This window comes from Schistocerca nitens, chromosome 6, assembly GCF_023898315.1.
Source record: "Schistocerca nitens isolate TAMUIC-IGC-003100 chromosome 6, iqSchNite1.1, whole genome shotgun sequence".
Taxonomy (NCBI): domain Eukaryota; kingdom Metazoa; phylum Arthropoda; class Insecta; order Orthoptera; family Acrididae; genus Schistocerca; species Schistocerca nitens.
In genome coordinates, this window is record NC_064619.1 from 148,118,556 (window position 1) to 148,132,815 (window position 14,260).

Sequence of the window (14,260 nt, forward strand, 5' to 3'; positions counted from 1 at the left end):
AGTGCTGCGCCACACTCGTCAACTTGTAACGCCGGAAATGCATATCCTCCTATTTCCATCTATTGTACTATAATTTTTTTTCCTTGGTTTGTTACCTCAAGATATGACATTTCTGTGTCTTTACATATTGTAATTGTTTTACTATTTGTATATATATATTTATGCATTTATGTCGATGTATAATTGGTTTGTTTCGTAAATATTATTTGTATTTTTACGCTGGGTCTTGCGTAGGGAAAACTGCTATCGAACGATTACATCGATAGGTCGTGTGAAGAATCAAAGTGTGTAGGATCTTTGGTAGTGTTAACTCTGCCGTGTGGAGCGCGGGCAGAGCATGAGGGAGTCTGGAAGGAGTAGCGAGTGGAGCAGGTGTGTGGTGTGAAGCAACCGCGAGTTGCCGCGCTTTCGGGGTTTGGCAGCATGTAATTGCGCTCGACTTGCGCAGTCAGAGTGTAGCGAAATTTATTACTTCTGACAAACTTTCAGTTTTTCACACTACACGTGTCAACCTTCAGTTGCCACGCTTCTAGTGCTAATTATATGTGTAATAATCTTTCTTTTTCAGTTACTATAGTAATTGTCCTTAGGACTGGCGACCGCAATTTCCCCCAAATCTCAAATATCTAATTACCGCTAGTTGATTGTTAACGTAACGGCCGCACATTTACTTTCTTTATTAACTTTACCCCTATTTCAAAATTAATTTCCACCAGTTTCATTAGCATTTTTCCTTTCATTTAGATGTAACCCTTTCCTCCCTCTTTACCGACAAATTAACCTCGGTGACGATTGCTTTTCCCAAATTTCCATTAGGTACACGCGGTTTAATTTTTCACTGTCATTAAGGTCGATAAGTGAGGGTGAGGTTACACGTGACGATTGCTTTTCCCAAATTTCCATTAGGTACACGCGGTTTAATTTTTCACTGTCATTAAGGTCGATAAGTGAGGGGGAGGTTACAAACTCTGGCCCACTCAGCACGATGGCCATCAAACGAGCTCACCGCGGCCTTCTCGTTAGGTGGCGGTGGGATGAAACGGCGGCACGCCGACATCCCTTGGGCCTTAAAGGCATGGTCGAGGGATTCATATGTATTTACACAGTCCCTCAATATGAATGTTCTCCATCATTCCCCATAATCAGCCAAGCTCAGAACGAAAGGCATTTCCTGCCTTCAAAATACTGGTCTCCAACGCTTTCTCCTCTGACATCGTTGCTATCACCTACCTTTCACCCGCAGCCATGAGCCATCCTACTGATCTCCAGCATCAGTTTCCAGCCTACCAGAATTCACCATGGCTCACGCCAAAATTCATCAACTTACACTTCACTGTTCATGTTGTATGTACGCCGAAGAACCAAAGAAACTGGTACACCTGCCTAAAATCGTGTAGGGCCCAGTGACCACACAGCTTTGCCACAGCACGAAGTGGCATGGACTCGACTTAAGTCTGAAGTAGAGCTGGAGGAAAGTGGCACCATAAATCCTGCAAGGCTCTCCATAAACCGGTAAAAGTACGAGGCGGTGGAGATCTATTCTGAACAGCATGTAACAAGGCATCCCAGATATGCTCAGTACTGTTCATGGCTGAGGAGTTTGGTGGCCAGCAGAAGCGTTTACACTGAGAAGAGTGTTTCTGGAGCCAATCTGTAACAACATGTGGGATGTCGCATTGTCCTGCTGGAATTGCCCAAGTTCGTTGGAATGCACAATGGACATAAATGGATGCAGGTGATCAGACGGGATGCTTACGTATGTGTCACCTATCAGAGTCATATCTACACGTATCAGGGGTCGCATATCACTCCAACTGCACACACCCCACACCATTAGAGAGCCTCCACCAGCTTGAACAGTCCCCAGCTGACATGTAGGGTCCATGGATTCATGAGTTGTCTCCATATCCGTACACATCCATCCACTCGATACAACTGGAAACGAGACTCGTCTGACCAGGCAACATGTTTCCAGTCATCAACAGTCCAATGTCGGTGATGATAGGCCCAGGCGAGGCGTCAAGCTTTGTGTTGTGCAGTCATCAAGGGTACACAAGTGGGTCTTTGGCTCCGAAAGCCCATGTCGATGATGTGTCGTTGAATGGTTTGCATGCTGACACTTGTTCATGGCCCAGTGTTGAAATCTGCTGCAATTTGCGGAAGAATTGACTTACGTCACATTGAATGATTCTCTTCAGTCGTCATTGGTACGGTTCTTGCGATGTCAGAGATTTGATGTTTTACCGGATTCAGATATTCACGATACACTCGTGAAATAGTTGTATGGCAAAATCCCTACTTCATTGTTACCTCGGAGAAGCTGTGTACCATCGCTCGTGCGCCGACTATAAGATAACCTTCAAACTCAAGCAAATATTGATAACCTGCCATTGTAGCAGCAGTAACCAATCTAACTGCTGCTCCAGATACTTGTCTTATATAGGCGTCGCCCACCGCAGCGCCGTATTCTGCCTGTTTATATACCCCTGTATCTGAATATGTGTACCTATGCCAGTTTCTTTGGTGCTTCATTGTATATTAATGACCATACAGACAGTATTGGTAGGAACTTCAGGCATTTTGCAGACGATGCAGAATTCTGTAATGAAGAACTGTCTGAAAACATCTGCACAAATACTCATTCAGATATGTATAATATTTGAAATTTTTACAGAGCCTGAGAGCTTCTACATCTACATGTCTACATCTGCTTCTACATTGGTACTTTGCAAATCACATTTAAGTGCCTGGCAGAGGGTTCATCGAACCACCTTCACAATTCTCTATTATTCCAATCTCGTATAGCACGCAGAAAGAATGGACACCTATATCTTTCCGTACGAGCTCTGACTTCCTTTATTTTATCGTGGTGATCGTTCATCCGTATGTAGGTCGGTGTCAACAAAATATTTTCGCATTTGGAAGAGAAAGTTGGTGTTTGGAAGTTCGTAAGAAGATTCTGCCGCAACGAAAAACGCCTTTCTTTTAATTATATCCAGCCCAAATCCTGTATCATTTCTGTGACAATCTCTCCCATATTCCGCGATAATACAAAACATGCTGCCTTACTTTGAACTTTTTCGATGTACTCCGTCAGTCCTATCTGGGAAGGATTCCTCACCGCACAGCAGTATTCTAAAAGAGGACGGATAAGCGTAGTGCATGTAGTCTCCTTACTAGGTCTGTTACATTTTCTAAGTGTCTGCCAATAAAACGCAGTCTTTGGTTCGCCATCACCACAACATTTTCTATGCGTTCCTTCCAATTTAAGTTCTTCATAATTGTAATATCTAGGTATTTAGTTGAATTTAAAGCTTTTAGATTAGACTGATTTATCGTGCAACCAAAGTTTAACGAGTCCCTTTTAGCACTCATGTGGATGACCTCACACGTTTCGTTATTTAGGGTCAACTGCCACTTTTCGCACCATTCAGATACCTTTCCTAAATCGTTTTGCAGTTTGTTTTGATCTTCTGATGACTTTATTGTAGTCGATAAACGACAGCGTCATCTGTAAACAACCAAAGATGGCTGCTCAGATTGTCTCCCAAATCGTTTATATAGATAAGGAACAGCAAGGAGCCTATAACACTACCTTGGGGAACGCCAGAAATCATTTCTGTTTCACTCGATGACTTTCCGTGAATTACTACGAATTGTGACCTTTCTGACAGGAAATCACAAATCCAGTCACATAACTGATACGATATTCCATAAGCACGCAATTTCACTACCAGCCGCTTGTGTGATACGGTGTCAAAAGCCTTCCGGAAATCCAGGAGTATGGAATCGATCTGAAATCCCTTGTCAATAGCACTCAGTACTTCATGTGAATAAAGAGCTAGTTGTGTTTCACAGGAACGATGTTTTCTAAACCCATGTTGACTGTGTATCAATAGACCGTTTTCTTCGAGGTAATTCGTAAGGTTCGAACACAATATATGTTCCAAAATCCTGCTGCTTAACGATATGGGCTTGTAATTTAGTGGATTACTCCTACTACCTTTCTTGAATATTGTTGTGACCTGTGCAACTTTCCAGTCTTTGGGTATGGAACTTTCGTCGAGCGAACGGCTGTATATGATTGTTACGTATGGAGCTAATGCATCAGCATACTCCGAAAGGAACCTAATAGTTACACAGTCTGGACCAGAAGACTTGCTTTTATTAAGTGATTTAAGTTGCATCACTACTCCGATGATATTTACTTCTATGTTACTCATGTTGGCAGCTGTTCTCGATTCGAATTCTGGAATGTTTACTTCGTCTTCTTTTGTGAAGGCACTTCGGAAGGCCGTGTTTAGTAACTCTGGCAGCACTGTCTTCGATAGTATCTCCATTGCTATCGTGCAGAGAAGGCATTGATTGTTTCTTGTCGCTAACACACTTCACATACGACCAGAATCTCTTTGGATTTTCTGCCAGGTTTCTAGACAAAGTTTCGTTGTGGAAACTCTTATAAGCATCTCGCATTGAAGTCCGCGTTAAATTTCGAGCTTCTGTAGAAGATCGTCAATCTTGGGGATTTTGCGTCTGTTTGAATTTGGCATGTTTGTTTAGTTGTTTCTGCAACAGTGTTCTAACCCGTTTTGTGTACCAAGGAGTATAAGACCATTGTTTGTTAATTTATTTGGTATAAATCTCTCGCGTTTCTTTAGATGTTCATAAATGCAAAACTGGGCACTCGACAAACGCAAAAAAGTAGTATCCTGTGAATGCGACATCAGTGAGTCACAGTTACAATCTACATCTACATCATAGTCGGCAAGCCACCTAATGGTGTGTGGCGGAGGGTACTTTTTGTACCACTACTGAGCCCTCCAATCCTGTTCCACTCGCGAATTGCGCGTGGGAAGAACGATTGTCGGTAAGCCTCTGTATTGGCTCTAATTTTCTTCTTGTGGTCATTACGCACGAAGTATGTAGGGATCTGGAGGCATCTGGTATTACTGTCGATACACGGCGAGTGCTCTCAGATCTGTTTACATGTATTTCAGCTTAGGTGGTTTTAATGGCCAACTTATTTATGTTGTCCAACTGTTCCCGGAAAGTTCTCTCTCTAAATTTCAGTAGTAAATCTCTCCATGATGCACAACGCCTCTCTTGTAACGTATACCAATGGAGTTTGTTGAACATCTGCGTAACGCTCTCGCGCCAATTAAACGATCCCGATACACAATGTGCCGCTCTTCGTTTGATCTTCTCTATCTCTTCTGTGAGTCCTATCTGGTAGGGAACACAGATAGATGGACAATATTCAATAATGGGTGAACAACTCTCCATAATAAAGCCACTTCACAAAAAGGATAGTACAGCTGTCATAAATAATTATAGACCAGTCTCATAATTGTCAGGTTACTCTAAAGTAATTGAAAGAGTAATGTATGAAAGGCTAGCTGACTTACTGAATAAAAATAAAATACTGACTAATGCTCAAAATGGGTTTGGAAAGAACATATCCACAGAAACGACTGTCTTCCAATTCATGAAAATGGTTCTAAATGCCTTGGACAAGAACGAATTAAGCTGTGGAATATTCTTAGATTTATCTAAAGCATTTGATTTAATCAGCCATGACTTACTGCTTATGAAACTGGAATGTTATGGGGTCCGTGGACTTGCCTTCAACTGGTTCAAGTCTTATCTCTCTGATAGACAACAGAAAGTATAAATATATCATGAAGGCAAAGAGTATATTTCAGATTTCAAAAAATCTAGCTATGGAGTGCCCCAAGGTTCCATGTTAGGCCCTCTGTTGTTCTAGGTGTACATAAACGATTTGCCAAACCATCTGACAGTTGCAGAAACGGTGATGTTCGCTGATGACACTAGGATTTTTATAAAAGGATACACTGTGGATGATCTACAGCAGAGTGTCTCTAGGATAATAAATGAGACAGGAAAATGGTTTAGTGATAATGCTTTGATCATAAATAAGGATAGAACGGTATTGATGAATTTCAGTAATATTAAAAGTAAAGCTAGAAGAAGAGTAAAAGCTGGGTTAGGGAAGTATGTTATTGCACAAGCCCCATACACAAAATTCCTTGGTATATGGGTGGATGAGCACTTGAGATGGGAAAAGCACCTAGAAGTTTTGAGTAAAAAATTAAGTCAATGGTGCTATGTGCTAAGAATGTTTCGGGAATGCTGCAACACTGAATCATTGCTGTGTGCCTATTATGCTACATGAACAGTTTGCTTAGATATGGTGGGGAAATACAGGTATGGCAAAACAAGCTTTCAAACTTCAAAAAAGGGCTATTAGAACAATGAAATGGGTTTCCTGCAGAGTGTCATGCAGGGAAATATTTAAAGAATTTAAAATAATGAATCTTCCTAGCTTATACATCTATGAATGTGTATACATTCTGAAAACTCACCAGGAATTTTCAACATTAAATAATCAGGTTCATAACCATGAAACAAAAAAACAGGGATGATTTTCACAGAGACACCTACAAAGGAGCACTGCACCAAAAAAGTGTAAACTACCAGCCCAAAATACTTTTTAGTGCATTGCCTTCTACAATAAATAAAATTAAAGAATTTCATAAATTCAAGGTAGATCTTAATCAATTTTTACTAAAACATAGTTTTTATAGCATTGAGTAATATCTGAATATGGAAAAGTAATATTATTTATATATACTGATATAAAATATTTGTATTTATTATCCAAGCTTTGAAACAAATTAAAGATAAGAAACTATATTGTAATTGACTACATCCATACAAAGTATATATAACGGATGAATAAAGAGATTGATTGATTGAACAAGCACCTTACAAGCCACTTCCTTCGAAGATGAATTCTTTAACATTCTTCCTGTGAATCTGAGTCTGGCATCTGTGTTTACCACTACTTCTTTTATGTGGTCATTCCACTTCAGGTCGCTCCGAATAGTTACTCCTAGGTATTTTACATCTACATTTATACTCCGCAAGCCACCCAACGATGTGTGGCGGAGGGCACTTTACGTGCCACTGTCATTACCTCCCTTTCCTGTTCCTGTCGCGTATGGTTCGCAGGAAGAACGACTGTCTGAAAGCCTCCGTGCGCGCTCTAATCTCTCTAATTTTACATTCGTGATCTCCTCGGGACGTATAAGTAGGGGGAAGCAATATATTCAATACCTCATCCAGAAACGCACCCTCTCGAAACCTGGCGAGCAAGCTACACCGCGATGCAGAGCGCCTCTCTTGCAGAGTCTGCCACTTGAGTTTATTAAACATCTCCGTAACGCTATCACGGTTACCAAATGGTGGGTAATGTTGCCAGCAGTTTGTCATCAATAGTGTAGTGGTTTTCTTTTCGTATGTATGCGCAATATGTTACATTTATTTACGTTCAGGATCAATTGCCAGAGTCTGCACCATTCTCAATTATCTGGAGTTCATTCGTCAAATCGTTACAATCTTCTGGCGTTGCTACTTTGTTACAGACAACCGCATCATCTGTGAACAGCCTTACAGAGCATCTGACGCTTTCCGCTGTATCATTCATGTATTGTAAACAGTACCGGTCCTATGACACTTCCTTGGAGTAATCCGGAAATTACCTTCACATGTGTCGATTTTGTTCCGTTAAGATCGACGTGTTGAGCTCTGTCTGCAAGGAATTCTTGAAGCCAGTTGCAAATCTGCTCCGATACTCGATAAGCTCGCATGCCCCCCCCCCCCCCCCCACCTACTAAACAAAATGCGGTACGGTGTAAAATGCCTTCGTGAAGTCAAGGAACACGGCATCAACCTGAGCGGCATTGTCTACGGAATTGGAGATCCTACAGAGGAACAGAGTGAGCTGAGTTTCTCAAAACCTCTGTTTGTGGAAGGCATGTTCATTTTTATAGAGGAGATTTTCCAAGAATGTCATAATTCTTGAGCACAATACATGTTCCATAATCCTACAACAGAATGACGTCAACAATATAGGTCTATAATTATGTGTATCTGTTCTACGGCCCTTCTTAAAAACTGTTCAGTCGCTAGGTACTTTCCGTTCCTCAAGCGATTTACGATTGATTGCTGCTAGAAGGAAAGCAAGTTCTTTCGCATATTCTTTGCGGAAGCTCTCCAATAGGGCAATAAATATGAATACCAGTGTGTAATATTTTGTAGGGATGTGAAATGGAACGATTACATAGCTCAGTCGTAGGTAAAGCAGAGTTAAGTTCATTGGCAGAATACTAGGTAAATGCAGTCACCAAAGAAGATTTACAAAACTTTCGTGTGACTCATTCTACAATATTGCTCAAGTGTGTGGGACCCGTATCAGATAAGTGTAACGAGATACTGAACGTAAGAAAAAAGGGATGCACAAATGTTCAGACGTTTGTTTCACCCACAGGAGACCATCGCGCAGCTGCTGAAAGAACTGAATTGGTAGACACTTGGAGATACATGGAGAGTATCCCTTCCAGTACAAGAAACAACTTTTAACTTATGAAGGTAGAAAACCATCTACTCATCTCTGACGTAGCGATCGCAGACCCGATTTGACTACAGCACGCACAGAGGAGTTTAAGCAGTTATTCTTCCTGCAGCACTCCATACATGAATGGAACGGGATAAAGCCCTAATTGATCGCCAAAACCACTATTTCCCATCGTGACTGGCAGTGCTAAATCTGCATTTTAGTAAAGTCGCAGACAATCACTGCAAGATACTTGTCCTGACTGTTCAGTGATTAGAAAGCCCTGTCCATATTCCAGGAGGGGCCAAGTGGCTCCCACCCTCCCTTCCGTACGTCATGGATGCCAAAGTTCATGAGTTCCTCAGAATCAGGACACGGTTCTGCACTTCATCAATAGCTACAAAAAAAAAAAAAAAAAAAAATTACAATTCAAGTTACCTGATAGTTAACACTCTACGCATTGGGGCTGGTTTCCTCCAATCAGAGCGCTCAACGTCAACCATTTTCGATGGCCAAACTGCCACAACAATTAGTTCACTTCAGATTCCTTGTCCGACTTCCTTTCTTGATACCATATGTTTGGATCAAGAATCCTGAGTCTACCCCTTTTATTTCGTATTTTATCAAACTCGATAACCATACCAAAAACAGCATACATGCATGCACACACACATACACACACCGATGCTGATGAAATACACACTTTCATACACATATTCCTCTGTAACGGAAGCTACGGCGGTCTCGCGTATTGCTATTTAATTTCTTACACAACACTAGTCATCTCGAATAGCAAGAAGTCGCAATAACATGCTAGATGGCAGTTTGGCGGTTTGTGACAGAATAAATAAAAATTTGAGTGAAACCATCAGAACTAGCAGCAAACCAAAGGAAAACAGGTGCAGAGCAAAATTTTCATGAACCAAAACTACAAGAAAACCCGGTGAGTGGTGTCAAAAATCATTCCATTGGAAAACAGTCACTATTATCCTTTAAAATATTACACCATAATGTGCAGTCAATGTTTAATAAGTTACTAGAAATAGATCTCTTCCTAAAAACAAAGCCACACTTAGAAGTTCTCTGTATTACTGAACACTGGTTAACAGAAGACAAAATTTTAAAAAAGCCACTTGGCGAATTTACTCTAGCTGGTTATTCTTGTTGGAACAAAAGTAAGGGAGGTGGTACAGCAATCTATGTCAAAAAATATTTAAGATACAAAAGCCTCACAAAGTACAACAATATGCAAATAGAAACAGACTTTGAATTCTCCTTAATTATCTTAACAGACTATAACATATTGATACTGAATGTATATAGAGCCCCTGATGGGAACATCCAAACGTTTAAACACTCCCTCGAAGCACTACTCACAAAAATTCACTCACTAAACAAAAATCTATTAATAAGTGGAGACTTTAATATTGACTTCCTCATACCTGGAAAAAACAAAGATGAACTGTTGAATATTACAAATTCATTCAACCTATCCCCAACTGTAAACACAGAAACCAGGATCACAAAAAATTCAAAAACAGCTCTAGAACAGATTTTCATAAATGCAGACGAACTACACCACTCAATCGAAGTCATGAGCACAGGTTACAATGACCATGAAGCCCAAATACTAACAGCGAATTTAAATTACATAGGACAATATCCCACAATAACTAAAATGCAAAGGCAATTTAATGATGATAATATAAGGCTTTTTAACTATCTGTTAAGGGCTCAAAACTGGGCAGAGGTCTATAAAGAAAATGATGTAAACTACATATTCAATTCCTTCCATGAAACATTTCTCCACCACTTCAATCCTGCATTTCCACTGAAATCCAGGAAAATCGGAAACAAACACACAAACTCATGGATAACAAAAGGGATAAAGATTTCCAGCCAAAAAAAGCTTGACTTAAAAAATCACATGAAACACCATGACGTCGATTATCAGTTTGGGTCATATTGTAAGACGTATTTTGCAATCTACATGAAAGTTATCCAACAAGCAAAAAAATTATACAATGATAAATTTATAAAGGAATCTAACAATAAAATGAAAGGCTTGTGGAAAGTTGTAAAAAATGAAACAAATAATACGCAGCATGTTATAAACGAAACATTAAAACTAAACCTAAATGATGAAGTCACATCAGATCCCCAAAAAATAGTAAATGGTTTTAATGACTATTTTAGCAAAATAGCAGAAAACCTGATAAAGAACAGCTGCCACAGACCAAATACTCAACATCAAACACTAATAGAAACCATACCAGTACAGGCATCAATGTTTCTTCACAAAGTCTCCAACACTGAAGTACTTACAGCTATAAAAGGACTAAAGAATAAGTACTCCAGTGGTAGTGACAACATTCCTGATTTAATTGTAAAGAAATGTGGAGAATCCATTGTAGAACCCCTAACCCACATAATAAATGCAACCTTTACAAATGGAGTTTTCCCTGACCTACTAAAGACTTCTAAAATTATCCCACTTCACAAAAAGGGCTCTAAAAATGATGTAGCCAATTACAGGCCCATAGCACAACTCAGCTCATTCTCAAAAATATTTGAAAAATTATTTTACACCAGATTGGAAGACTTTACTAATAAACTATCCTTATTGACAAAACACCAGCATGGTTTTAGAAAGCAAAAGACAACTACCACAGCTATTTATAAGTATCTCAACAAAACCTTAAAAGCACTGGATAGTAAGGAAATCACTACTGGTATCTTTTTAGATTTATCCAAAGCCTTTGATGTAATTGACCATACCATACTCCTTAAGAAGTTAGCAAAGAAAGGTATAAGAGGAATTCCAAACAAATGGTTAGAATCTTACCTGTCAAACAGATTTCAAAAAGTTGAAATTAATTTTGAAAAAAAAGAATACAATCACCCATCAATCTACTGTCCACTCCTCTGACACAATGCCTATTAGATATGGTGTGCCACAAGGCTCAATCCTGGGACCCATACTGTTTAAGCTATACATTGATGATATAAGCACGAAGCTTGCTACAGGACATACCACACTATTTGCCGATGACACAAGTATACTAATAATGGGAACTGACACAGAGGACCACAACCAAAAATTAAACCACTTATATCGTCACTCAGCAAATGGTTCAATGAGATCAAACTGATTATAAACATACAGAAAACAACGTACATTAACTTCAGACTCTCATCCTAAAAACAAGAAATGCCTGATGTGATTCTAAATAACCAAGAGCTTATGTGTGTGGACTCTGTCAAGTTTCTTGGCAAATGGCTTGAAGAAAATCTTAAATGGGAGACTCACACAAATTATATCTCAAGAAAGCTCTCAAGTGTGTGTTACATTTTAAGGATACTCAAAAAATCAGTCACAAGATCTGTTCTCATACATGTATATTATGCTACTTCCATTCTACATTACAGTATGGAATCATATTTTGGGGGAACTCCCCTGGAGGTAGACATATTTTCAAAATGCAAAAAAGGCAATATGCATAATATGTAATCTAAGACATAACGAATCATGCAGACAACATTTCAAAACAAATGGCATTATGACACTGCCCTCTGCTTACATTTATAATATCGTCTCATTTGTCAAGTCATACCTGTTAAACAATGACTGCACATTAAAATTCAATGGAGATATTCACAACTATGCAACAAGGCAGCAATCTGACCTACATATGATTCAGTCCAGAACTACCTGCTACCAAAAAAGTGTTTTAAATGTTGGGATACAAATGTATAATAATTTACCCAATGAAATCAAAGCAACAAAGAACCCAAGAGCCTTCACACATAAGTTAAAAAAATATCTCTTGGACCATTACTTTTATGCAGTTGATCATTTTTTTGAAAGGGGTTAAAAATGTAAACAATATGATAAATGTTCAATTAGTCTGAAAATTATATACTGTGCATGTCTATGAAATACACTGGATTATTATATACTGTGCATGTTTATGAAATACACCGGACTACTTTACTACTACATTTGTATTGGCTGTTTGTATTTTACCATACAACATTTGTATTTAGGGGAGAGTGGGGGAAATACACGCACCTAAGAAAAATCGATGTCAACCATTCTTTACGTCATTAAAACCTACGAAAATAAGTACATACCATACAATGGACATTTCTCCACATATTCCAACCGTCTATAAATAGTTATAAATAGTAACTTAATTTTTGAACATTAAAATAAAAAAAAGTACATGTATGTGGTATTCCCCACCCCTGAGGGTAATGACATGCAAAGTACTGGGTAATAACACGTAAAACAAACAAACCATAAAAATGTACAATACTTGCTATTTTTATTTATTAGCTACTACAAATAGTAAACAGTATATTTAAGAACGAAATAATGTAATTCTAGAAACATCTCTTATAATTTTCGTTTTTTACATTTTTTTATGTGAAAAGAGTTCATTTTTTCATACCATACAGCAAAGATCGCACTTGTAACCTTTTGGACTGTTCCAGCCACTACATTCTTCATGACTCCATCTGCTACAAGAAATACATTGGTACCATAGTTCTCCATCCTTCCCAAACTCTCTACAAACTAAACAGACATCTTCTGAAATCGCTACGTTTTTACCCCTTTCCCAAGACGTGGCCCCATCTATTTGTTTAACACCTTTAGGAGCCGAAATTCTCTTGGGCTTTTGTATTTATGCCCGTTTCATCGACGTTGAACACTCGCCCCTCTTTAAATTTGTATTTATCAAAGACATGTTCTAAGTTTTTAAAATGTGCATTAACCTCTTCTTCATTAAATGCCTGTATTCTGTTAACGCTAGTTACTTCAGGTTTTCTCATGCTAATACATGGGTTTCTTTTTAAAAACAGAGCTAGCCAATCTTTTGCAGCTAACCTAGATGACTTATCAAAATTGTTTGCAATGTTGTTAGCCTCTGCACACTCAAATGCAATCTTTCGCAGCTGGATGCATGTAATGCCATTGTAATAACATGATCCCTAATCTCATTTTCCTGTTCTGTCGAAAATGTTGGGTTTCTTCCAAGTTTTGGACCCTCGGTATTTTTAACGTTCATTCTCATTCGCAGAGTAGCTTCATCAATCCCGAAAGATCTTGATACTTCTCTTATTTTTCTTCCAGATTTGATGGCATCAAGAGCCTTACAAAGTTCCTCTTGCGTCCATTTTGCTTTCTGGGCTTTTCTTTTATAATATCTACCCATCTGAGATTTAAAAAAATGTCGTTAGTATTTAAAATATAACCTGCAAGGGGGGAATACCACGCACTTGAACAGCTGCGTGGCATTACCCCACTGTAAGTTCGATGACTAACCTAAGCATAACTCGGCACCTAATTCAAATAGCGGGACAAATCTACAATTCAATTAAAGGTTTCATCTAGGGTTAGTAGTTGATACGCAAGAATTACATTAAAGCAACTTGTAGTAGCACTTACCTTGCAAAATACAGCTGACCAAAATTACATGAGACACGCCGAAAATAAACAATACTTCACTACTCCAACAATGCCACTGGAAAATGGCTGGCATAAGCCGCATAGTAGTTGTTACTCCCGCCGGCAGGGTGTAGCGCCAACTGGGAACTGCTTGCGCCATTCAAACTGCGTAAATCAGCCTGCGTGTAATTCCCCCACCTTCCCCTACTGTTTTGTTAAAGATAGCTAACTTCCTCATTGCAAAATAATGTAAAATCAATTTATTAAATATTACCTGCAAATATGTTCCCTTGACCTGTCCAATATCGTATGTACAACCTTACAATTCTATGATTTGTTTTAACTGTTTTGTTAAAGATAGATAATTACCTTGCTACAAAATAATGTAAAAA

The 14,260-nt window shown here is 38.9% G+C and overlaps 1 protein-coding gene across 1 annotated transcript in view; it reads right to left on the reverse strand.

Moving 5' to 3' along the window:
- The window catches only part of LOC126263103 (uncharacterized), a 52,443-nt gene extending 38,460 nt beyond the window's left edge, over nucleotides 1-13,983 (reverse strand). Inside the window, exon 1 of the mRNA XM_049960110.1 lies at nucleotides 13,869-13,983. Coding sequence (XP_049816067.1) covers nucleotides 13,869-13,971 — 103 coding nt within the window. The 5' untranslated portion in view covers nucleotides 13,972-13,983. The remainder of the gene's footprint in view (nucleotides 1-13,868) is intronic.
- Between the last annotated feature and the right edge of the window lie 277 nt (nucleotides 13,984-14,260).